Here is a 27,911-nt window from a genome sequence, read left to right on the forward strand (position 1 = left end):
AATTGACTTGAGTCTGAGCATTAGAGTCATAAGGGAGTCATACAGCATTAAGCACACATTGATGCTTTTGGTCTTTTCAAGTAATTTGCTGATGACAATTTAAAAAGAAGAAAAATGCCAGTCTAGTCCTTTAATAGGAACAATTAATTCAAACTTTTGTAAATGAGTTTATTATTAGAAAATATGTTATTTACACTCTTGACACATTGTCCAGCTTGTGCCCCCACTCAGATAAGTCAAGTGCTGACGTTTTTACAGTGAAGACTTCTGCTTAATTAAGGTGTAAATATCGTCTCCTCAAATCTGGTTGTGATCTCTTCTCTTCTGCAGACTGTGATTACAGCAGACGAGCTGTATGGAGACATCTGATGTTTCTTTGGTTGTTCGTCCATTTTAAATCAAGTCTCCATCTACTTCAGTTGTTTAGTAGGATGCTGCAAGTTTTGTGGACTATGAGACTTCACCTGACTTTATATCAGCATGGAGGGAGGAGATGATGACTGGATTTCAGTTTTTGGATGAACTGTTCCTTTAACAAAACATGCAAATAGACAAATACAAGCAAATTAGGAAAACGTCTTCATCAACTTGACAACACATTCACATCATTTAGGAAATGTGCTGCAAATACACACAACAAAACTAATTACAGCACATATGTGTATTTGCTTGTGTTGTGTGTATTAGAGGCACGTTTCCTAAATGATGTGAATGTGTTGTCAAATTGATGAAGACGTTTTCATCTATTTGTATGTGTTTTGTTAAGTTGCAGTGTGTTTGCACTTATTGGCCATTGCATATTTCCTTCTCGATAATTAGACTTTATGAGTTGTGTATGAGATAAAAGCCTTTGTGATAAAAGGATTTACAAAATGTAGGAATAATGCCATACTGTATATAAATTACCTGATCATGCATATATGACATGTATTCTTTTGAAATTTTGACTTGTTCATATTCAAAATCAGACTGCTAATACTGTAAACAATGAAACAATTGCATCTCAGTTAGACATCTGCATATTTTGGCATTTTTATGCCAATTACACCTTGTAATTTTATAAAGTGATATAAATGTTTATTAAGGCTTAATGATTCACATATGAAGCACCCTTAAGACTGATTATTACAGTACCTCACTTAAGCTTATAGCTTTTAGGGTATGTCTCTATATGACTCTGGCTTGTCCCTTTGTATGTGTAAATTGTCTTATTTGCATGTATTTTTTACTTTGGGCAAAAGAAACATAAAGACAAGTTACTCAAAAAAGGCCTAAGTCATAACATCATGTTATACATTTCAATTATACTTATTTATGTTTTGCATGTATAATTAATTTGTTTTTCATTATTTTTAACATGATGTAATAGATTTTAATAATCTAAAGGTCATATGTTATAAATATGTCACATGCTCCAATATTTAAGCTATTACTGGGGAGTGTTTGCATTGTTCTTTGTAAAGAAAAAAACAACAGAAAAGAATCATTGAACAAGCACTTCCAATAGACCTCGTGTCGTGTACAGTTGTGCATGCGCCTTCAAATCTTTCTACCTCTAATTCCTCCATCTCTTACTGTGTCTTGTCTGCTCTCTGTTCTCTGAGGTAATTGTTAGAACTTCCTCTGCTCCTGTATTTTTTTCCAGACCACGCTCTTGTGCTCTCCTTTTGCTTGCTGTAGTTTTGCTCTGTGAGTAAACATCAGGGACCATCACACATCTCCCTCCAGTGAAATATTGATTCTTTAGCGTGGTGTGGCAGTGAAGAGCACATACTGTGACCGCTTCACCTCACTCCACAAAAATAGGTTTGTGTGTTGGTCACCAGGAGAATAGCTGCTGTCAGATCAGCAAGTTGATTTGGAAAGCTCCTCAGTGCCTGTGTTAGAGTTTGAAGGGCCTCTCTCTTCCTGAGGGAGTATTTGATACAGCACTGTTGCACTGTGTCTAATGAAGTACATCCATCTGAAGTCTGAAAATATTTGAATCAGGATTTAGTGGATATTAATAAAAATGTGTGTATGGAGTTAATTAGGTCAATAACGTCAGTCTTGCATATGACATAGATAATTCCCACACTGACGTTCTTTGATACTCCTTACATGAAATGACTCAAATGAGACATTTTTAGTCAGGCTCCACACAAGCATGTATCAGTGTTGTGACTCAAATGGCAAACCTTAAACAGAAACTAGAGCCCATTGGTAGATTGATATGATCAGCTGATATTGACATATCACCGATTCTGATCTGTGATATGTCAGCTGATCATTTAGATGCTTTGGGTAATTTAAAATTATCAGTTACAATGATGTCATTATGAACAATTAAGTTTATTGTTAACTGTCAAATATTCTGCCGTCATTACATCCATATCTTTGTGTTTGAGAACCATATTTGAGGATTCATTACAAAAAATGTATTTTTTTATATCCTCATCTCATTATCTTGTCTGCTTTTTCCTGTTTGGGTCGCAGGGTGTTGCTGCTTTGCGGGGCTACTGGGGCCTAATCCAGTTCTCACAGGGGGAAGGCCAGGAGCAATTTCGGGGTTCAGCATCTTGCTCAAGGATGCTTCGGCATGTGGCTCAGTTCCGCCCAGGGGAACCGGGGTTCGAACCAGTGACCTTCTGGTTGCTGGTCACCTGCTCTACCCACTGAGCTACAGCCGCCCCACATATTTTTATATTCTATGTATAGAATACCTGTCGCTATATCAATATCAGGATTTTTTTTACTTCATGATATGATCTGTCAGGCTCTAACATAAACAGCTTTGTTTTTACCAAATGACAATGTGATTTAATTGACTATAAATTCAACATTTATTAATGATAGTTATTCTACAATGTTACTGAAAAGTCTGTTTTGATAAAGGTCTGATGAAACAAGTACTGAACTGGTTCTTGTTATTATAGAACAAGTAAAATATGTTGATTTCTTGGAAGGAAAAGTACACAGTACAGAAATAATCTGTGAAACACAAGGAACACAGCAATTATGTCAGTTCAGTTTTAAAATCAGGATACAATGCTCCTCCAATAGGCTTTAACTATTTTTTATAACCCCTTAAATTCATAAAGCCCTTTTTTCAATATTTTGGCCATAGTTTAACCCTCAAAGACCTGGACAGAAAAATAGCTTTTGTTCTGTATGTATAATAACTTTTGAACTGCTGATCCTATTCACATATTACAAACTCATGTAAAGTTGAGGTTCTAAGATTTTCAGTGGTATCACACCTGTCTTGTTTGGGCATTCAGGGAATCAAGGAATCTAGGATCAAGGAAACCCACGTAGTTTCTTCCTCTGGGCCAACGGGCAGTGATTGTAGTCAATGGATCAGATATTTATCTGAAAAAAGATACTTCTGCTTCAATGTCCTCTGATATGATTCAATAACCTTTACATTTACTATCTGAACTTTTATGGACACATCTACATAGTAAATGAACTATAGGATTATTACATTGTCAGACAAAGCAAATGGAAAATTGGTACTTCAAAAGAGCCAGACTGAAACTTCAGGTTCTCCTGAATCAAATGATGTTCAGCACTTGATGCTGGCTGCTAGAACAGGGGAGGAAAAACGAAAGATAAAAGTTAAATATAGGAGAGTCAGATGCTCCAAAATGTGTCCTCGGTCTTTGAGGGTTAATGAATGTTTTATAAAGCATTTATATTCACAGTGAAACAACTATTAATTAAATAACATTCATTCACTAATAATGTGTATTATAAAGTATTACTGACATCTTTAGTATTAGCAACACTGTGACTTTGTAGAATGAACCTAGAAATCAGTATCAAGAAAAAACAACAGGGAATGTCAGAGCAATAAACAGTTGCAGGGGCTGATGGGGATTGATGGGTTGCTAACCCCTCGTTTGTGGCTCCACTGGGACACCTCGCTCCTTGAGGCCTTTTTGTTATCCTGGCGCTGCTTCAGCCTCGGTCTCTGTGAATTCCTGCTGTGTTACTGGATAGCCTGCGGTTACCACTCGGAGTTGAGGTCAAACATATCAGAGAGCAGCCATCGGGAACATCTACTGTATATCTCCCTCCAGCCTACTACTCTGTTTCATCGTTGCCTAATTGTTGCCATGGAAGTGAGTCAGGGTTTCCATGGCGTTGCTGTCATTGTTGTGAGAACATAGTGTTTTGGCCGGCATCACACAACTAATGCCATGGGCTATAGATCAGAGATATGAAAGGACACATACTGTCAAAGTCCATTTGTAGTTCATAAAAACAGATCCTTTAATTGGTTCTTTAATGAGACAAAGCAGGCTACACCAGGAAAAAAAGCTTGTTTTTGTTATGACAACTGCACTCTTACATACATTTTTTACAGTCATGGACTCCCTTTGTATAACACCACACAAATCTATATATTCAATGGCTTTTTAGAGTTTTACTTTAAGAATCTTGCTGATATTCAGGTATGTGTGTGAGTAAATTGATGTATTTGTATTTAACTGCTTGAGGTTCTGTTCCCTTCACAGGACTGCCCTCCTCTTGCTCGCCCAAACTGACCTTTGACCTTTGACCATCCATGAGGAGAAGAATTCACAACAAAGTGTAAAGTTCCTAAAGCATGTGCTTACAGTGGGCTACATCAGTCTAGGGCCTTTGCTTTTGAAGAACATGCTTTTCTCATCTTTAAAGTACATTTTCATATATCTTATGTCACATACAAAACAGAAAAAAGTCCATTATATACATCCTCTTTTTCTCCTGCACTGCAACCACAGGTCCCTTCTCCTGTGATAGTAGCAAAGATCACATTTGATGATTTTGGGCCAAGATGTTGACCGCCAGTCCAGTTGAAGCATCCATGTTTTATTAAGCCTTGGTTTCTACATTTACTCTAATCATGCAGTTCAAAAGAAGGAAAAAATGATGATGGATAATAATCTTTAGAAATCCTTTGAAGCAGTTGGTCAGTTCAGCAACAAAGTCTCACAATCTGGAGAGAATTCCTTTGAAGCGCCATGGTCCATCTGGGCATGTCTACTTGTCAGTCTTGAAGACGATTCTCATTGAGAACCATCAACACATAATGTGCCAGTCTTCAGCACATCTGGCAGTTTAGCGATGGAACTGAAGAGATGAGAAGTGGGGGAATTGTGGACTTACTGGTCAATGGGGTCAGGGGTCATTGTTGGAGCTTCTTCTTCATACCGGCCGATCCACAGCATATTGGCAAGGGCTCAGGTTGGATACGGGGTTCTGCACTGCCGGATAAGCGAAGTTGGCGTGCTGCTTGGCCTTGAGCCGCAGGCTGGCCAGGCTGGAGTTGCAGGTGTCTCTGTACATGTAGGGGCTAGCTGTGGTGGCGTAGGGGCACGTGGCTGCAGTCACTGCTACTGAGTTGAGTGCCGAGGGGCTGTTGAGGTTGTTGAGGTTGCCCAGGTTGTTGAGCCCCGTAGTGGGAACCCCGGCCACCGCTGAGGGCACCATGCTCGAGGCCATGTTCATGGAGGGGATGGAACTGGAGGGGGAGAACATAGGCTGGGATGATAGGGGGCTTACATTCATTGAGTTAAAGAATGGGAAGCTCTTGGCAGAGAGCGGGCTGCTTGCTAGGCTCTTGGTGGCCCAGTTGTTGTAGGAGTAGCCCGTGTACATGTCATCATAGGGCTGCATGAGTCCATTGAACTGGGCACCAAAGCCATTTTTGCATAACTCTGCTTGCTGGTTCCTCTCCCGCTTTCTCCACTTGGCACGCCGGTTCTTGAACCATACCTAGGGAAGCCCAAAGGAGAAAAATAATTTGTGTGTACAGTCTATTTGTTGAACCCTCTGAAGCCCCCTGAAAAGCCTTCAAAGCTTTGTTTTTCTTGACAACATGAAATGTGCATGACTTAATAAACAGGCACAGTTACATTGTTTTTAAAAAGAAAACATATAAAGGTATTTTTATCAAAGGTTTTACACTCAAAATGGTTTGATCAAAAGTATGTGACATCACCTTTTTCTGACTGAGCCCCACCCACCTCAGACCAGCGAGAGAAGCACAGAGCAAAAATACAATACAAATATAGATATTGGTGTATCTGATATCACTGTGTTGGTGTTGCTCCAAGAGCATCATGATTAATGCCGCTCGAGGGCCATCTGTTCTAAAGAGTGACAGAAACCACACCTGGAGAAAGCTCTTCTGGCTGAATCGGTTAAGTACAGGACTTTCACTCAGGAGACTGGGCTTCATATCCTGTTTGGAACACATTACACTGTTCACTTATTTAATTACACTAAGCTTGGTTATTATTTTCAGTTTCTCCTGTTTTCTGTTCGGTCAGGTTTAGGCAACAAAAGTACTCGGTTAGGTTTAGGAAATTATGGTTTGGGTTAAAATAGACCCTTTCACAATGTTAAACACATGTATCAAATTCTCTCATGTTTGTATTTCTCTGAATGGCCAAGCTGTGACATTACAGAAACGTGATTGGTTGGTTTCAGTGGTGGCCCTGACATAAATTATGATGTTCCAGGAACAACGCCAACACAGCAGTATCAGATCATCCACAGATATTTCTGATGTAGAACAACCAAAACTTTCAACAAGGAAAATTAAGAAATATTGCTACAAAAAAAAATTAATAACGGTTTAAGCTGTATAAGTTACATAAAGCTTATGTGTAATATGCATACGTAAAGACAAGGCCAGTCATTACAGACCCTTTCACAGTGCATCCATCAAGGTAGAGCAGGATTAAAATGAATTGTGGATACTCATTCAGTATGGAAAATGACTTGAGAAGTACACACATGGGAGATGTTATCCTTTCAGACACATGCATAATGGTGTGAAAGAGTCTATTATAACCCAAACCATGTTTTCCTAACTCTATCCTACTATTTTAGTTGACTAAACCTAACCAAACAGTGACAGAAAACTGAAAAGAAACTGAGAATAACAAGTGATCTTAGTGTAAAAAATAGGTGAACAGTATAATTATATGTGTTTAAACCCCATTCTCCTGAACGAGAGTCCTGTACTTAACCCACTCAGCCATGACAGCTTGCCCAGATGTCTTTCCCTGCTGGGAGCTCAGGGATAGAAGGGTAAGATTAGTTTGAAAATGAAAAATGGCAGTGACAGGTGAGGGGAATTGTGAAGTAAAATTTGAGAAATTCCAGGTGACATCGGTGAGCTTTCAGTGATGTTGGCGTGTGTGGAGTGAATCATTTTACTCACTTGTCAATCATAAGGCAAGAAATGTTTAAAAAGCCTCTCTTATAATTCATATTAGTGTTATTTTTGCACACAAGGAAAAAATAGAATGACGATGATGATTTTCAAATGACTTTACTTCTAACTATGAGAAAGTTTCAGGAGTCAATAAAGTCTAATTCTAAAACACATCCAGTCAGAGTATCCTAACCCCTCTCAAACACTTCCAGTCATATTGTGTGCAAATGTATCTTGAATTTTTGAAAGACATAATGATCCCAAAAAGTAACTTGAAGTGTATCATCAAACAGTCATATTAAGCAAGGCTTATTAAAACTAATCATTGACTTATTTGAATAGTGAGATCCCAATGAAAGAAATGTCAGGGGAGAGCAATCTTCACATTTGTCATTTGATGATCCTATATTTGGAGGATATGAAGTGGATTAAAGCTTCAGTGAAAAATTTGTGGGTTTTTAGAAATGAAAACTGCACCAAGTTTTTCTTGTGAAGTTGTGAACAAACTTTTACTCTGAATCACTCACACCTTTCATTTTCAGATGCAGAAAGATGTAAGGACAGTATGTTATAGAAGTCTGCTGGTCATTTGTTGACACTCGTATTTGTTTTACATAAAAATAATTTGGTATCAAATGTTTTATCTCTTTAATCCTTGTAAAACCTTTACGGGCCTATCCTGTGTTGATACTTTGCCGTCTCTCTGCTGCCTTGGCATGCATGCTGTGTATCATCCAATCCTCTGTTATTATTGTAACAGAATGCTGTTGACCATTAATATGTTGAGTATAAAGTGCATGACTCTGACTTTTCCATCCCACTCAGTGACAGCAGGGAAAACCCCACGCCAGAGGACAGAAGCTACCCAATCTTTACTGTGACTCAGAGGCAATGTTGATTGAAGGTTTGTGGAAAAGGCTGAATGTCAAGGTTATTCAGTGACTCGTCTGCAGCCATGTTTATAACGTCTTCTGGGAAACAGTCAAATGATTCTCTGAAAAGCACTGATATGCACTTGATATGAATTCAATCAAGCATTCAGAGCATTCTGATGATAGGGGGGTCTAGAGAATGTTGCCTGTCTATGGCTGACTGACATCAAGGTCAGAAAAGAGAGCAGACTGTATTCTGGATGACTGAGACATGTCTGAACATTTGAAGCTCCAAGTTCGCAGTGAAGACAAAGATAATTTAATTAGCTGGTTATGATGAGTCACCACAATACCTGTCACTATTTTCACCTGTTCAGATTAATGATTAGCCCCTTGAAGAGCAGTTGAAATACGTAATGAAGTACAAATGCACTTTAAGTTCACAGCCAATACAGAATACATTTTTAAACTAGCGTGGTGCTTAGTAGTGCATACCTCTGCCATGGTCCTTTAATTTAATCAAGCCTAATCCAATATCAAATGAAACACAATTAAATCTGCCAGATCCAGCCACCTAAATACGCCTGATTTTTTCATCAAGATCAATGCTTAGGTTTCAAGTTTTGTGGAAATCTGTTCAGTAGCTTTTGTATAATCCTGCTTACAAGCCAACCAACCAACAGCTGAGGAACATAATCTCTTGGCGCGGGGTAAAAAGCAACGCAGCATTTGTAACTAATCCAGAATCTGGAATCATATAAGTAAGAATATTTTATAGACTGTTGACAGAAGTCTTCTTGAAAGCGTTTAAACTTTTAATGTATGTACGTGGTATGGGCACCTGGGCACTAAGAACACCAACTGACTGACTAGACTAACAAACATGGCCAACAACTAGGATGTATATAAAACACAGGTAAAACAAAAAACCAAAAGAAATTTATCTAATCTTGTTCGTCCTGTTTTTAAAGAGTTCATCACAGTGCCCTCCTACAGAAGCTAGAGAGCTGCTGCAACATCCAACAACATTTACAAATGTAATGACTTTGCTCAAATTCTAAACCTCATTCACCCTGGAACCATATCCATTATTGTTGTCTGTACTCTGAATGTGTTGTTTGTTGTGTGTATTGTGACTTATTATGTGTTTTTAAGGAATCATTTGTAAACAAAAAATATTATTATGGATAATGTTATGGATAATATTGTTATTAAATGGATGTCTTTACTACAAGAAATGACTGAGAGATAAGTCATTTCTTTTATATAAAATGTGTAAACATTAACTTTGTTGCTAATTACAGACGATTTTCACTGCTTCCTATAGTTTCTCAGGTACCGGAATAAACATTTGTTGGAAGCTACAATTTTATTGAGGTGTAACATTTTGATCCATAATCAATATGGTTTTAGAGTTAATCATCAGTTAATCAGCTCAGTCAGTATTTCTGAAACTTTGACACTATTTATCATAAAATGTATAAATATATGTTAAGCCCATGTATGGCTTTGTTACTCATTACAGGTGGCAATGTTTCTGTGTGTCAGTCTTTGACAGTAAACTGTACTTCTTTACTCTGTATTTAAAGAGCTCTGTACAGTGTCCAGATGGATCAAAAGTATCTGATTTGCAGATGACACAAACTTTTCAGTTCTCGGAGGAATTTAAATAACAATTGGAGAATAGTGTAAAAAAAACGTGAAATTAGTTAAAGACAGATTATATGCAGCACTTGTCGGTTGTGATCATTGACTGTATAAACAGTGGAAAGTTGCCACTGTGACGTCGCCCAAAAAGAGAATGAGGCTTACAGTGGGTGATACTGGCTGTCACCATCTTGGCAATACCTGACTCCACCTAACTCCCGGCTAACCAAAAGTGGGCAAACGGGTGGAGTGTGGGTGGAGCTGAAGCCAGCCTAATTTGTTTAACAAGCCCACCTGTCTGAAGCTAAGGCTAAAGAACTAACTGTGTACACACAAAGATTAGCGCCTCACGTTACATGTGGTTTATTCACCCCAATCTGACCAAATATTTAACTGTACATTGACGGCAAGATAGCAAGCAACAACTGGCACACTCTCTTTCTGTTGGCAGGGTCTTTTCCTTTCCCCATCTCTTCTCTGTACAGTAGCTAAAGTAAAGTTAGATACATTTCTCCTCTGTTCAGCAGTCAATCAATCAAGTTACTATACATTACAGTGTATTTCAGCACCTCCGTGGCTTAAGAGTGAAGATAAATCCATTTCTATTCCCAAAAGTTTAAGAAAAAAAACTGTTCTCTCTTCGGCTCCCTGGATCCAGAAGCTCGCCAGCTCGAGCTGCTGTCTGCCTGTTAACGCCAACAGAGTCGCTTGTTAATCCAAAACACAGGGGTATGTCCCTCACTCCAGTCTGTTAGTCCAATTAACTGCACAGCAAGAGATATTATTTGTCTGGTATCTGCATTAAAAATTCTCCAAAAGGCACCAACACCATAAATACAGCTGAGAGTTTAAGTTCAGTGACTGCAGTTAGCTAGGGTGAAGTCGAGCAGACAGCCTGTCTGTGCTACCTGTCACACAAAGTAGCCACGTCCCCAATTATGGGTAATTTTAAGCCCTAATATAATTAAAAGGAGTAAATTCTATAAAAATTCACCCCTCTACAGTTGTTGTGGATTGACTCACTTTTGGATTCAGCCTCAAGGGGCCTTCCTCAGAAGAGTTTGCCGCTTGGTTGCTGTTTGTGAGCGAATAAAATAAACTTTACAATTGGCCCCTCCTCCCTGAGTCCACCATTGGTAGTTGATTTATTTAACTAAAAGCTGAGAGCTTTTGAAAGATTTTTACATCTAAATTTGTTTGTATACACAAGTTTTTCACATTAAAGAGTTGATTACATTTTGAATTTTATTTACAAATTAAAAAATGCTATGGTCAGCTTTGGTCTACTATCACTCACTTAAATCTACATTGAAGATACGTAACACTGTACGTAAGTAATGCAAAGTAGCTTATTCCATTCTCACTAGTTCTAGTGACATTGCTGTAATGTTGGTTGCTTGGTCCGGCCACTAATTTGGTCCAGAATGAAATAACTTAACAAATATTGGACTTTTGTACAGATATTCATGGCTCCCAGAGGATGAATCTTACAGACTTTGGTGATCCCTTGTCTTTTAATCTAGCACCACCAGAAGGTCGAATCTTGAAATTTAGTGCAAATATTTGACTGACTTTTCCTCTACTGTCACCATGACATTAAAATCTTCCAGATCAAACTGAAATGTCTTGACTGTAATATGTCTCTTTTCATCTAGCATTAGGTCCAAATATTACTGGTGTCATGACATTCCTACCATCTTCAGCTGTACTTTGTGCTCATACTAAACTATACTACTATAGCTCCTTTTGCTCATAGCTCAAAGTAGCAGGACTAGAAATAGCCAGAAATCACAAACCTCACATTGGCTTCAAAGTTCTTTACAGTCTGTACAGCATATGACTGAGTCTTATCAATATGTTCCATCAGGCTCCAACTTTGATGAACTACAGCTCTCTGACAAATGACATGAATCAAGCTGACAGGTGAAGTATTTTTGGCATGCAGGAATCTGCCTGCATGCAAGGTTTAGAAAGGCCACTGATAGACATTAGGACGGAACAATGTGTAGTCTGTTGTCCTTTCAAAATAACAACCAAGAGTGTGTGCTATGTGACCTTTCATCCAGCCAACATTAATTTGATCCATTACTTGTCAGGCAGGCCAGCGATTGTATTGTCATCCATCAGAATGTGTGTCCTCCTACTCCATATAGCTACAGTGACCAAACAACTGGGCGTGGGCACATACTGCTGCACCTTTGACATTCAAGTGCTCATAGTGTGTGAGCTGAAGCTTTGGTAGAGGGGAATGAAACATTTTCCATAGGACATGAAATAATATATTTTGTAACCATTAAGGAATCATAATTTTCTGCAAATTTCCCTGTTGTGGGACTAATAAAGGATTATCTTATCTTATTACAACAACATTGTTAGGGTGGGGCCAGCCAGTGTTTTACTTTAACAATGATAATGGAATATTTCAGAGCTCAGCACATGGTCACTGGTTTTTGACAATAATATTACACTGGTTTTCAACCTAAGATTTTCTATCTATACTCTATTTTCTCCCTGGTTGTGTTAGATTACAGCCAGATTGAAATAATTTTTTTAAACTGCTAAAAGTTTGGGTTAGTAACAGCATTAAAGGGGCGATATGTGAGATATCATTTTAGTTTTAAGTAACATATAAACTGAACTAACATTATGAACAGAGTTTGAGGAAACATCACCCTCTGTCAATGATGTCTATGTACTATGTTGCAGAGATGTCTACTGAAGATAAATCACCTCCGTACTGTGTCCCCTGTCTTCAAACTGACCTCCGTCACTAGAGGCTGTGTCCAGTCCCAGTCTGCGGTCCAGCCTTGTCCACTCTCAGGCTGCTAACACGGTTGAGCTAAGCCCTGTTGCCTGTGGTAACTCTGTCCAGACAAACTCTAGGACCATTGACTCCACAGCTATCTGAGCCATGAGATAATTAGCTAATGGGAGCTAGCTACAGCCAAGGATAGCTAGCAAAGAGCAGCAGTTGACAGTTACTCTGGTGATATGCTGCCCGTATATTTTTGGAGCTACCTTCGAATTCTGGCAATATTTTACTATATGCACCTTTAAGTGAACATAACAGAAATCTCAATCCCTTCTATCATTAAAGCACCTAAAAGGCTTTAAATGTGTAAATGTATTTATTTATTTATTTATTTGTTTGTTTGTTTATTTTGGCCACTGGGGACAGCGGAAACAACTGTAAACACAACAATGACATATTATGACCTTGATGGGAGCTTGTGCACAGACTGGACACTGGACCAAAATGGAAAGACTTCATCCACTAGGAGCATCAATCAATAAATTTCTTGCATACATCCATTGGGTACAAGTGGAAAATGTGTTTGTTCTTGTTCTCTTTGTTCATGCTTGAGGGGAGGACTCAGAACTGCGGACATACAAACCGTTGTTACTATTATATAGCCACTTCTAATCAAGAATATTCATTCAATATCCATAACCACTTATCCTTTGCAGGGTCGAGGGGGGCTGGAGCCGATCCGAGCTGACAATGGCCGAGCAGCGGAGTACACCCTAAACTAGTTGCCTGTTCATCACAGGGCTGACATATAGGGACATACAACCATTCATGCTCACATTCCCACCTACGGGCAATACAGAGTGACCGATTAACCTCACTTGTCTTTGGACTGTGGCAGAAAGCCGGAGTATCCAGAGAGAACCCACGCAAACATGTTAACTTCACACAGAAAGGCCCAAAGCTGGGTCTCAAACCCAGGATCTTCTTGCTATGAGGCTACAGCGTTAACCACTGTGCCATCGCACTGCCCTAATCAAGAATATGTCTGATGAAAAGTTGCAAATTATGCTACATTTTTAATTTTTTTCAGCCTTATTGCTGAAACACGTATTGCCTACGGCAGAAATACTCTCATCATGATTGGAAAAGAAAGTGGGTGTTTTGGATAAGGAGCAGCGAACTTTGAAACCATCATAGCATGGTGTCTTTCGACCATCCACCTGCCATTGTTATCCACCCTTACCATTTGGAGGAAGAGGGAGGAAGCGAGTCAGACTAAAAGCCATGCTAATCCAGCTTGGTTTAAAGCTGCTCCTGTCTGGTCACAGGAAAAGGACAAAATGGACAAGAAATGGCCAAACAACGTGAAATCAGACACTGCTGTGCCCACAGAGACTTGTCTCCACCACAACATCAAGACCGTTATCTGAGCTGACAGAGCACAGGACTATAGCTAGACACGGAGAGGTGGACGCTGAGAGGTGGACGCTGAATGTAAGCTGCAGCTGTAATTTGCATAGCATGAAGGCGTTTACAAACTCTGTGTTGTATAATGACAAATAAATTACCTTGTAAAAATGACACTGGCAAAGAGGCATAGGTGAAAAATAAGTAGAAACTGCTGGAAATGGATACAATAGCGACAGGCTCAAGAGGTTCAGTTGGCCAAAGAGCTGTCAGCAGGCACCAACTAGTGCCCATTGTGCGGGACAGACCACTTAAACTACCCCCACATTGGCTTATGGCTGACCGTTGGCCTGATGTGTCAGGGCCTGTAGTCTGGTATACAACAGACTGACTTTTCCATCTTTTTCAGATTATTTGCATGTTACAATGCTACATTATTCTGCAGGCTTTCATGCTAACCAATAACTACACTTGGCTAATCTCAATCAGAGGGGAGAACCTCATCTCTAAAATAAACTGCTGTAGTGACAACATGACTAGGCTTCTCGATTCCAGGATCATCATGGCAGAGTTATGCATACCCACCCTAACCCGTGCCTCAGTGAGGTTGGTCCACACTGCAATCTCCTCTCTGGTGCTCATGTCAGGGTAACGGTTTCTCTGGAAGGTGGCCTCCAGCTCCTGGAGCTGCTGGCTGGTGAAGTGAGTCCTCTGTCGCCGCTGCTTCTTCTTCAGAGAGCCGTCCTCAGCACTGGACTCATCCAGCTGGTTCTGGTGGGATTTCTCTGTGTCTACAGACACACAGAAAGACAAACGATTTCACAAGAACACTGGCAGTGGACATAATAACATGACACACCGTGTCAACAGGACATGGCATGAGCATGACAGTTCACTCTGGACCCTCAAGATAGTTATTACAAAAAAAAATGTTATTATCAAAAGTTTCTATGCTTGCATCACAACTGACCATGTCCATTACAACTCTATCCACTGATGAAGACTATGACATGTATTTAAATGAAATTAATTGGAGTTAATAGAAATGTATCAAGTGGACATTGTCATTGTAACTGATACCAGATTTCACTGTAAGAAATTACAGACACATATCAGTTTCTTTCGAGGGCATTAATAAGGTAATCCAGGATATATAAAATAATGTGTTACCAGTAGTACATGGGGAAAACAATCAGTGCATCAAATATTAAACAGCATCTCCACTCATTCAGAGAATTTCTAAAGTTAAACAGGAAGCAGCAAAATTATTCTGACATCATCACTATCCCGTCCGTGTCTGGATGTTTTTGTCAGATCAAACATCATGTGAAATCGCTCCATCCCACAGGCTGGAAAATGACAAGCATTGGTTGTGACGTTACCAAGAGAGAATGATTCCAAACACTGCATTAGGTTCAAAGATGTGCAGGAGCACTGAGTGATTGCTTTTGGCCCCCAGTGCAGTGAGTTTAAAGGACCACACATCCATGTTATGTCTGCCAGGGCTCCTCTCTGCCAGATCCTACTCCCGCAATTTGAGGACCTCACAGAAAGAAGTGAAATTAGCTGGCCAGCTAATCCGGTGGATCAGGCTTTTGTGACTGGGGCAAGTTGGGCTCTGTTTGGCGAGGGCTTAGCTCTTGGAGCAGTGCGAAATGATCAGCAGGGTTTAAAAAGAGGCTCCGCAGGGCCACCAGCAAAACCAATAAGGGCCAGGCCGAGGCTGTTATCTGGCAGTAAACTGACACTGGGTAAGCTGTCACTTAAGGCCAAAGTCTACAATACAATACAGAGGAAAGGGCAGCCCTTTTTCAGAGTGACGCGCTGACCAACAATAGGAGCTATCTGACTGATAATGTGCCGACATGACAGAGCCGTTCCAGGTCAACTTCTCAGAAGGCTTTCATCTGGAAAACAACTACGAGAGGCTTTTAACTAAATCACTTTTCAGCACGTGGAAAAACAGAAAGAGTCAGATAGATTCAGAGTATTAAACGGCTGTCAGGTTCTACATTTAATCAAAGAGCAGTAATGACAACATATGGACTATCAATATATCGTCCAGTTAGGAGCTTTAAAAGCAGTCTTGCTGCCCAGTGTAAGATGAAAGTATATAATGAAGAGACACTCAGGTCCTTCAGTCATGGGTGTGAGATATATTAACTTGTCCGTGCCTGTGGCATGGGCGGCAGCTCGGTGTGGTAAGGCGTGGCAGTCATATTATCCTTCAGTAAAAACATCCAGATTCAAGGTTGTGTTTTATCTTTCTTATAAAGGAGAACAAAAACCAACAATAAACTGGAAGAAAGGTGTTTGTAATGCCCAACGAACGAGCCTGTAGCACAAAATGAAGGTCTCTTTAACTGAACAAATAAAGCTACATTTGTACATATCATGTCTTACACTGCCAGCACTGACATCTGGGAAGTGAAATGCTGAATCCTTTAAATATGTTTAAGTCAAATCTAAAACTCACAATACTGAAGCTATCTTCATTATAAATGCCCACCATGTGCAGGTTTTTAACTGTAGAATGATGAAATGCATCATTTTTTTCTTTAAGCCATGCTTATATCTTGTTGAACAGTATACATATTCAACAATAAGGTAAATGTTTGAGGCTATACATTTGATTGATAGAACATGTCAATTACATTTCAATTTCCCTTAAATAATAATTGTATAATTCAAAATAATTGCCACATGTTCCTAATACAATAACCGTCCCGCCTGCTGTATTCCTTGGATTATGGTTTTAAAATAAAGACCTGTCCCTGAGGCATTTATGTTACAACTGCCTCTGTTTGTTTTTCCTGTGCTAACTTCCACACTTTTGAATATGATCAGTGTGACACCATGAGAGAAAGGCTTTACAGACACTGGAAGAGTTTTAGTTTTCATGAGTGGTCATGAAGACGAGCCACAGCAGGAGACACATGGAAGCATTTTTACACCACGTTTCTCTCCAGAATAGTTTGTGTTTGACAGTTTGTTAGGAGTGGATTTCTGACATCACACAGTTTAGCATTTAGATTGAGTTACACACACATCAACACACACCACTAGATAGATGTAGACAGACAGGTGGGTGGGTTAAGATTTTACACTCTACTCGCAAAAGTTAAAGATTGTTAGAAAAGACCACAGGTGATTATTGATCACGTATCAGCTCGATCATATTACATAAAGTTCCATTTCTGAGGGACAATATGACCTCCATCTGATCAGTAACAATCAGCCAATCAACAGTCAGCATTCACCTGATTCACCACCTGTTACCTCCTATGACTAGAGCAAAATCTATTCCCAGATGAAATGTGGCTGAAAAGTGAGCTGCCTTTGAGTTACTGTTTTATAAAAACCCCATGATATTTCAAAGCAGGATGTAGTTTTTGTCTTTCTGTCTGGTATCAGTCTGATGTCAGCATAATGATAACTGTAAATCTATTGGTTGGTTTATTAAAAACACATGGCTAACTACAGATGTTCGAACCCCGATGATCAAATCGATCATAATGAGTAGAGCTGTCTTGATTTCAGCGGATGCTGGATCAAATCAAGCCGCCTGCTGCGAGGCTGAGGCTCGCAGGAAAAACAGCTCTGGCTCTTTTGCAGTTCATTTTCATATTCACAGTCAAATGACTTCCCATCATCAGCCGCGCCTGAGCCGGAGGAGACGCTTAGACGGTGTCAGACAGACGGGTCCAGTTAATTATGATTAACTGTAATTGAGTCTCCGCAGACTGATGCTGAGCGAAGGTGAAGTCCTCTCAGAGCCGTCTACAGGCGTCACGCAGCAGTTTGTCGCTTCTTATTTTATGTATTCGCTCAGATTAAAAGGTGCTCGAGCCAAAGATGAGCAGCCGGAGTGAGTGATCGCACAGCGGCCTCGCTTCTCTATGTTAGCTCGGTGTGATCCACAGGCTGCAGGCTGGAGCCGAGCGGGATCACACCGCGGCTGCTCCGGAGACAATTTGCATCCATCAATTATTAAAGCTGGGCCCCAGAAATAGCCTTCGCAAGCTTCTCGCGATTATTATTATTATTATTATCATTATTATTATCGTTATTATTATTATTATTATTATCGTTATTATTATTAGTTCTAGTAGTAGTAGTAGTAGTAGTAGTATAGTTGCTGCTGTTGTTGTTGTTATAATAGTAATTATTGTTGTTAAACATTAATTGTATTGCTCATATAAAAAGAAATATTTTGAATCGTTTTCGACTTATAATTCAAGTGAATGTGATCGTATGTGGTCAGAGTAGATCATTATGGTATGGATATGTAATATAACGTATGTGGATATAACAGTGTACAGCAGGCTACGCTGGTCCCATCTGTTCTCCAGTGACGCTGCTCGGCCTCAGTAGAAGCAGCTCGGTTCGTCCTGTTCAGTTCTGACTGCAGCTGAAGATGGAGAGACACGCGTTCTTCCTCATTTCAACAAAGTGTTGTGTTTGAAAAAATGGTGGGACATTGTAATAATAATAATAATAATAATAATAATAATAATAATAATAATAATTTCCTATACACGCTAGGACTGCACGCGGCATGTTCTTGATGAGCGTCATTTGTCACTGTGAACATGTCCTTTGATGTTTGTCGGATCCGAATAGTTCGGTGCCGTGAGGCTGCTGGAGGTGTTCTGCAGATACACACGGTGTTCTGTTCACTGACCGCTGGTGTCCTGGCCTTTACATCCCTGGTCGTGCTGCGGGGTCCCGGAGTCGGAGAGCGACAGCGCCGGGCTGCGGGGTTCACTGTCCGTCAGCAGGTTAAAATCCATAACCAGGCTCTGTAAGACACACACACACACACACACACACACACACACACACACACACACGCGCGCGCGTCAGGCTTCGTCAGCCAGAGGCCCTCTGTGACAGAAACACGGTATCATTCTAAATGTACCACGTCGTAAAAAGGCGCAAAATGAATGTCTTTTTTTTAGTCCTATCATAATTATATTGTTGTGTTACTACACAACGTTTTCCTGTCACTGCTACATTAATATTCCAATTGTGTGCGTATATCTATATCTCTATATATAGCCTGTATAACTCTATATCTGTATATATGTCCATATCCATCTATATAGATTTTCTATAACATTTGCTGATTAATTTGGATTTATTTGCTTAATATTCCTCTAACTTTATGAGGGGAAAATTCAGTCTGCTTATTGTACATTAACCTGAGCTTATGTGATGGTGGTGGATCTGTAGTTCACGTAGGCTTAAAATTATCAATCAATCTCATAAGAATTATTTTGTGAATCTCCAAATATATATACAAATATATATTAAGCATTTTATGTATTATATTTTAGGCATCATTAGCATTATTAAAGGATCACTTGATGTCATGAGCAGTATGTGGACATGTCCACCTGAATCTCAGAATCCTATATGTAATATATAAACACACTCATTTAAGACTGTTCAGTTCTTAACAAGTTCGGCTGCCTCCTGCACATGTTTGCAGGTAAAACATATTAAAAACACTAAATAATAAAATAGTTTCATTTTCAGTTCATATTTAATCCTTAAAAAACAAACAGGGCAGAAAAGCAGAGTGCATCTTCTAGTAAAGTTAAAATTAGAACATCACTTACCATAAAGTTGTTGTTTTTTAGAAAAAGCGATTTTAAGTTAGTGCATTAATTACACATGTACATAGCATTTCCTATTCTTTTGTTGGATTAAAAGCACAATTACTTTCATCGTAATGTGTTTGTGTGCTTTTCCTCCAGAGACACTCTATAGATCTTTTTGGGGATAGAATGAATTTTTTTCAGTCAATATCGACTCCATTTGAAGTGGGTTTGTTGTTCTTTGTTTAATTTGTTGATGCAATCTGTTTCTATTTTCTCTTGGTTCTTTCCATTCACCCCTGGTTGTGGTTGTAATCCCGATCCCTTTCTATGAGCCTGACATAAGCAGCTATAACGAGACCTGGCCTGAATTGACTCTATCTTTGGCTACAAGGGGAGAGCAATAGAGTTATTGCTGTAAAATACACGATGACATTTCCAAGCCAAATTCTAGGTGGTGTGGTAGAACTGTTGCTCAGTGGAGCCCAGAAATAGCTGGTCGCTTACTTATCCGAGAGCCGTTAACACCTTGAAAATGTTGGTGGATACATGTACTCCATCCAGGCTGAGGGAGCTTTGGGATGATTTATGACTACAAAGCTGCTAAAGTCAAGAAAAGCATCTTATATGTCATATATATATCGACATATGTGTGATAGAAAAAATACATCCCAACCCATGTTGATGGTGAGGGATGTGGCTAAAGTTTTACTCTAAAATGTTAAGTCCTCACAATGTCCTCATGTAACTTAAAGGAACAGTTCAGCCAAAAAGTAAACCTCAGTCATTATCCTCGACCCACGGTCGAGATCGTGCACAAACCCTTGAATAGTAATTTCACTGTTGACAAACAGTGAAATATTTTATAAAACATTTATTAAACAGTTGTAAAGGTTTATAACATCATCTTTATAATGGCTGTCCAGATAATATTTAAAGATGAACTTCACAGTATTTCTTCAACATTTATAACGTAATAAAAACATCAGTTGTAACTTTACAATAAACAGTTGCTTCATAAATGGTTTATAAATCATTTAATTGTTACAGTGAAATAACTATTAACTGATGTTTAGTTAACAGTTAATTGATCATTTGTTAATGATGGTTATTGTAAAGTGTTGTGTTCAGCTGTAGTATTAGAAATAAGAGACAATAAAAGCAAAGATATACAAATGTCAAACCACTACATCCAATGTGGAAACAGGTATTTACATAGAAGAACAGAAGAGATAAAGCAGGTGTAAAGTGAAGACTCAGTCCACCTGAACTCAGCATGCTGTTACTGTTTACTACGTTTCCCAGGACATTGGTGAGTAAAAGCTTATATTTCACAGGTTTGGAGGAAAGCTTTAAGGCTGCTATAGACTACAATGAATCCATGTCATCAAAGATTTAAAAAGGCGATAAATCTCATCTCTGAAAATCAAACAGTAAGTTTGAGCGGGGGTTTTATCATCTCTGTTGACTGTCTGGACGTTGCCAGTCAGCTTTGTGGTTACAAGCTTTATACTTAGAAGCAGCAAATTTAGATTTTCAGGGGATGGCACATTTGTCAGCCCCCGCCCCTGGAGATTGAGCTCCCCCGCTGTGTTTCCTTGCAGTCTTTTTGCCACCATGCCAGTCCTTTGTGTGCCAGTCACATGTGACTTCTGCTGGGTTAAATCTGAAGCCTTACAGGGTAGGCAAGGTTCACGCTCGGAGCATGGCATGGCATCAAACAGTCACAGCAACACATTGTACAACTTGGTTGAACTCTTGAACCAGACTCTCTGACACTGTTTGAAGTAGTTGAAATGGCATTATTTCCCTCGGTGCTCTTTGAACATCAGCAAACGTTTAATAAGCTCTATCAGCCACTCTGTTCTTAGAGCTGACAAGGCCCAATCCTCCGACTGAAACTCGTTAAAACATCAGAAAAGAGGGGAAAATTGACATAGCATCATTTTATTTATTGATGATTTTGGATCACTTGATTGTGTATTTTCTGTTATGTTTGAGTCTAATTTAAATTTTTGGTCAAAGTGCATACAAAATGTTTAGTCCAGATGGTATAAGAATCACCCTCTGAAACCCACCGTGTTTATTTGTGTAGAAACTATTCTTTAGGTCATTAAAACACCAGAATAATCAGACTCAATTCTGCCTGGGTGACCTTGGTGTCCTTAATGGTTCCACATCTGGTCATTTTGTTTCGCTGCTCTATGAAAATATTCCTTGTAAACCCTTGCTACATAGACCAGCATCTCCAGTTTTCATTTACATTTGAAGAAATCAGTCATAGAGTGCTTTTCTTACTGCTTACTCTGTTTAGATGTGCAGCACGCATGTCACGGCGTGCCCACCGGTCTTAAGAGTAAGGCTCAAAACAAACGTCTGTGCCGCAGGAATACAGCATATTTAAATTCAGTTACGTGCCAATTCAAATTCTCATAAAAATATCTGACATAGATTGTGCTTTGTGTAAAAAGACATCTCGTAAAAATAACAGACTTCCACTACAGCTATAATCACTACGGGCACATGAGGATTATATAACTCAACTCAGATCGATCTTATAAATAATCATTTTTAATCAGTAAACATATGGAAAGTCTGGTTTTTAGAGGAAATTAAGACCAAAAACAATTTAATATTTGCTGTGATCGTTCCAAATGCACCATTCACTTACACTGGGTTTTAAAACCAATAGAACAGGGCTGTTCTTTTCACCACAGCTCCTTTCACACACAAAACTGAACAACATCATCATTGTAAGTTATTAAGAGTTTTCCCTTAAACTCTGACTGACCCTCGCTTAAAATGGTGTCAGTCATTCTGACAAAGCATCATAATGCTGCACTAAAGCCAACCTGCATGTTCTGATTAAAGGTTTAGCACCTTATTACCACTGGATATCTGTGACATCTGATAGGTGAGTCAACGTTTTCTTCCATCAGACACATCTGCCGTCTTATTTTTGACAGACAAACAATGCCTCAATCCCTAAAAATGCTGCCTAATGCATGTTTAATATTTGTCACTGCTTACATAACATTCGCCAGAGACTTTAAAGAAAGACTTGCATCTGTTTTTTGTTTAGCATCCGTGAGAATGATCAGAGAATTTCACAAAAGATTAGCAGACAGGAAAATGGGTATTCTGCTGTCGGCCAGAGGCCATCGCTGCGTCCCTGGGAAAGCAGATGCAAGACGAAGGATGAGGTTGAATCTCCCAGAAAAGAGATTACCTCGGTAAGCACACTCCCTGTGTGTTGTGGCTTTGGATTAATGAGCCTCTGATATGGATTTGGAGGGTAAAGTTGACTCGTGGGTTAGAAAGATCAGTTATTCCCTTGTTCATAACCACACAAATATTCTATATTCTTTTTTCTTTTGTTTCGATGGATGACAGAAAACGATGTGTCTGTTTTCATCTTTCCTGTAAGCCGTACATTCTGCCTGGTTGAATAAGCTTGATTTTACATTTATCTCATTTTGTGTTTGAGTTTTTCAGACAACCCTGATCTGACGTTTCAGCAGCCTCGTGACAGAGCTGCAGCACTTTGTTCATAACCAACAGAAACAACTCATGCCATCACTTATTATTCTGACTTCTTTCAACAACGGTAAAACTGTTTCATGTCCTTTTCCAAGAGGCACGACTGAGGTTTCCCATTGTTGAAAGTAGCACAACTCAGGACTAATGTATGTGTAAAGAAGGCGACAAGAGACAAATTCAACACACAAGCAACATAATATTGATATTTAACTCTTTAAAGTTAAAAATGAGTCCATCTAACCTGGATTCAAACAGCGTTACCTTGCTGTAGATGTGTGCTGAGTCGTTTATCTGGGTTTTTAAATCAAAGACACTCCACAAACCGGTCCCAGTGGCTGCTGGAACACTTCAGTCAGGGTACTTGCCTGACAGAGCAACAGCTGTCCCTTTGTGAGTGCAGAGCCCCAGTCTACTATCAGCAAGGTCCAGTATTTTGGTCAGAAATATGAACGGGAGCCAGTCCGGGGGGATATATCCGCCGAGGCAGTGATGGATGGACAGACGGCCTGGTGTCAATGTGGTGCTGAGAGGCTGGCTGGCTTGGCAACGAGGGGCGTGCGGGTGATTCAAGCCAGTCATTTTGTCCAGAACAAGGTGTCAGTACGCCTCCACCCTCCACCCGCCTCCCCTCCCCTCCCAGCTACACACACGCACATCAGGGGTGCCACATGATTATATTTCCAAAATCAAGAGCCCTTCTGTCCCCTCCCTGTGAGCTCAATATGGCCAACAAGCTATCACTGAGCTAACAAGCAGACTGAAGTGCTCAGTAGCTGACAGCTGGATTGATCACATAGCCGGTGTTGATGCTGATTCCCCTCTATGCTGATACATGTGAGTGTGAGCTAACCCCTACATCAAGTTTATGAAAATGAAAAGTGAACATGAGCTGATCTCAGCTCCAACCCTCCACTTCATCTACTACAGAGGATAACAGAGGGCCCAGGCTAATTCCTGGTGCACTGTACCACCACCTCCACCTGACATGCTGTTCAGCCGCCTCCATAAAGCCTGAAACATTGCTCGGTGGGACTGTGTTTACTCTAACCGCTGGGGGCCTCCTGTTTAGAAAAGGACGCAAATCAACAGCAAGATGAGAGTCTCTGTTTGCATAAGATGGAGCGCTTTGCATAAGCACCCGCCCGGTGACACCGATCTCATTAAAATATATATCTGCTGATAATAATAGAAAATACAATAATGGAAGGAAAAATCCTCTCATTTTTCGGGAGATTGCCGGGTCCATCTGGCGGTGCGCGCGGCAGACTGCTTGCATTTCCACGGCCTGCAGGCATTAGCCCGGGAATTATTCATAAACGCGTCGAGAATTAATTCCCGGGATTAAGAGTTGATTAAGATGTGTGTCACTTTGCTGTCTGAGAACTTATTAAGGGCCTCCTCGAAGAGGCGGCAGATGGAATTTCAGTCCAATGTTTGTAGATGTTAATTTCTGCCCTCCTATAACAGCCATTTGCATATGATTGAGTGAGGCCGAGCAGTCCTGAGCACAATCACTGCCTCCTGCACACAGCCGGGGAAGAACAAGTCCACCAGTGATTAACAGCGAACCTTTATTACAGTAAACCTGGAATACCTGTCTCTGAGGTGACTCACAGTGTCTAAATAAAGGAAATGATCATTTTATATTTATCATTTGTTCCAGGCTCAGGCAGAACGCATGATGATAGTCCGTTTAATGAACACATGCACCGTGACGTTCAGGCCCTCATATTGTTCTTGTGAAAATCAAGTGTCAGGTGAGTTTCCCTTTCCACTCAATATATTTAAATGACTTGAACACATCGGAATGAAAAGGCAGGACAGCCGCTCTGACTGTAAATGAATGCGCACTTCTGGCGCACATTGTGCTGTTCCTGAATGATGGAATTACGCGAGTTAGGTCAAATACAAGAAGTTCCCGACTGTTAGGTGGCATGAAGTAGCCTAAATTTTTTGGCTGAAAGGGAAAACAAACAGACGATTTTAAAATGAAATAAAGATGTGAACGTGATTGAGCTGTGTGTGCGGCGGTGTTGGCCTCCAGCAGGCCGGGGCCTTCACACTCGCCTCTGAGGCACATGGTCGGGTGATCAGCACTAGAAGAAATATTTACATCGTACCCTGAGGCCAAACGTGAACTTCGATTAAACAAATCCTATTTTCATATGCCCTGACCCGGGATCAGATGCAAAAGAGGAGACTAACTGAAGGCCTCCAGGAGGAAATCTAACCCGGCGCGTCTTTAGCCTGTGGTGGGCAACTAGAAAAGAAAGCGAACAGCGCGAGCTTCAGAGACGATCCTAAATTAATGAGTAAAATAAAGGTAAATCTTGAAATGCGGAATAGACCTTTAGCTATTCTAAAATATATATATTTAAAATAATGAAGCTTAAAATAACTTGTGGATACAGAACCTGCATTGCGGGTTCCCCTCTTTATTTAACATGCTCTTATCATTTCCACTACGACTCTATTTTTATTGCTTTATTTATTTTTGAAGGAAGAACGAGCGGCCCGGAGCCTCCGAACAACCAGCGGCCGTCAGCAACCACAGCACATTTACAATATAAAGACCCAGTGTACGAGACACACAGAAACATACACTTAACTATTACTAGAATTGTTATTATTACTATTATTATTATTATTATTATTATTATTATTATTACTATTATTATTGTTGATATAATTATTGTTTTTATTATCATTGCTGTTAACATTAGTTGTAGTAGTAACAGCGGTATATAAACTACTGTTTCCACCGTCCTACAATGTTCATATAAAACGTTAAAACCTGAAATGAACTCGTCACAATATTTTTATTTAAATGTTTGATATTCGAGGTTGGCGTTTTGGTAAATGTGTTTGTGTGCGCGCGCGTCGGGAGGTTGGAGGTGGAGGTACGGCTCGCTGTGAGCCACCTGCCACCTATCAATTTCCTCCACATCTCCAAATATTTTTGACGGCCCAGATATTTCCTACGGCCGCCTGTGCGAGCTCCTGGAGTTTTAAAGAACAAACCAAGACACAGAGAGGAGAGTTAACAGCGCCGCACTTCTAAACCAAGCTCTGCGTTCTCCCCCCGCGGGCCTCCAACACGAACACACGGAGAATTCAGCGCTGCAGGACGACTTCGATCTTTTTTGCATTTCGTAATCACGGTGAACATTTAGTCTGAACGGAAGATGTAAGACATGCTTTTAAATATGTCTCACTGTCTGAGGTGTCGCCTCTCATCAGCATCCTGAGCTGCTCCGTGGACGCACAGCAAAAGCACACTGCTGTTCACATTTTCCTTTTTCTGTGTTTCAAGCCACAGCCAGATCTCTTAAAGCTCATTCTTGGCACTTTAACCTGTAAATAAATGAAGAATCGAACTGTGCTGGTATCATGGGACGCTGCAACTTGTAGCCTACCGTGGTAGAGCGTTGTCAACTTTTAGGGACAAATCAAAAGGCGTTGGATGGATTCCAGACGCACAAAGACAAAAATTGATGGAGGAAGAGAAAGAAAAGACGAGAGGAGAGAGAGGGGGTGAAGTGCGGTTATTTGCACTTACATCGTATCCCGGTGTGATTAAATTAATCCGTGGAAAAGGCAAAGATCTTTACTGCAGGCTGATGGGTGTCCTGGCCTCAGGTTTGCTGGTGACATGGACAAAAAGTTCCTCGGTACGTCAAAAAGTCAGAAAAGGCGTCAGTCAGTCAGTCCGTCCGTTCCCTTCTTCCTCTTCTTCCTCCCTCTGTGCTGTCAGACATGAAGGCTGTGGAGGAGTGAGGCTTGATCCCCACACAGAGTATAGAGGGGGTGGGGGAGAGGGGTGACTTCATGCTAAATAATGTGTCCAGCGTAGAAAGGACAGCCCCCTCCCTCCCTCCCTCCCTCCCTCACTCACTCATGCGTTTTGTATTTCTTTCTTTCTTTCTTTCTTTCTTTCTTTCTTTCTCTGCGCGCACATGGGGCACACACACGCATCCACGTCCTCAGTGCAAACACACACTGTCTTTCCTCTCTCATGGGCTCTCTTTCTACAAGCACTCTCTCCATCTCTTTCTCCCTGCAGCCTCCAGAGAGCAGCTCTATGTTTTTTTAGATGGCAGGTCATTATTTAATTGTTTTGATGTAATACTGTAATAGTTTTTTTGTTTTTACTGGATGTGCAATAATGTATGTAATGTATGCAAAATAAAAGCACCCCAGGAGCAGCAATATTCAGTTTAACACTTTATGACACTGAGGTATAACATATAGGTACATCTTCATTATCAATGTTGATACTTACATGTACTAGAACTAGAAAATGTTTAAATGTATACCTGTTGTTGCTGATTTTCAGTTTAACCTCGAAAAAATTGAAATGCTGAAAATAGTTGAAGTGGCAGTCTAAATACAATGACTACAAGGCGTTAAAATGGCATTTAAAATAAAATGGAGGCACTGAAGAAGTTTGAGTTGCAGTGTGAGCACTGCATGAAGCTGTGGTATCAGCTGGAGTTCAGGCACTAACCCCAGTAGAAAGGTAGTCAGAATTCCTTTATTTGTCCCGCAAATGGGGAAATTTCTTTGTCACAGCAGCCAAAGGACAGTAATTACAATAAACAATAATAAAAAGTAAAAAAGTAAACAATATAATAAGAAGATAAGAACTAGAATTGACTCGTATATACATAATATTTACAATATGAACACTGTAGTAATATTTACAATATGAACAGTGTAATTATAAACTCTGTGGTATTTTTATTTACAAATAATAAATATGGGTATTAAAAATGGTCCAGTTAGTGCAAACCAAAATGTATATGGGATATGTGTAGAGTTTTTTATGGCATAATGCACATGTGAGGTCTACTGGGAGCAGTGCTGGTTGTAGACTCTGACAGCAGCAGGAAGGA

At 40.0% G+C, this 27,911-nt stretch overlaps 1 protein-coding gene across 2 annotated transcripts; it reads right to left on the minus strand.

Moving 5' to 3' along the window:
• Positions 1-4,240: 4,240 nt before the first annotated feature.
• Positions 4,241-26,760, minus strand: pitx3 (paired-like homeodomain 3). Of its 2 annotated transcripts, none has more exons than XM_084375903.1 (4): positions 26,576-26,760; positions 18,558-18,675; positions 14,459-14,664; positions 4,241-5,745 (listed from the first exon to the last, which is right to left on the minus strand). In XM_084375903.1, exons 2-4 carry the CDS (start codon positions 18,664-18,666, stop codon positions 5,176-5,178), a joined length of 885 nt encoding a protein of 294 aa, XP_084232029.1. In that variant the 5' UTR covers positions 18,667-18,675; positions 26,576-26,760; the 3' UTR covers positions 4,241-5,175. The 2 variants fall into 2 exon arrangements, with proteins under 2 accessions (XP_084232029.1, XP_084232030.1); XM_084375904.1 differs by lacking the exon at positions 26,576-26,760 and adding an exon at positions 23,258-23,337.
• Between the last annotated feature and the right edge of the window lie 1,151 nt (positions 26,761-27,911).

Source organism: Pagrus pagrus, assembly GCF_965226575.1.
Source record: "Pagrus pagrus genome assembly, chromosome: 15".
NCBI lineage: Eukaryota > Metazoa > Chordata > Actinopteri > Spariformes > Sparidae > Pagrus > Pagrus pagrus.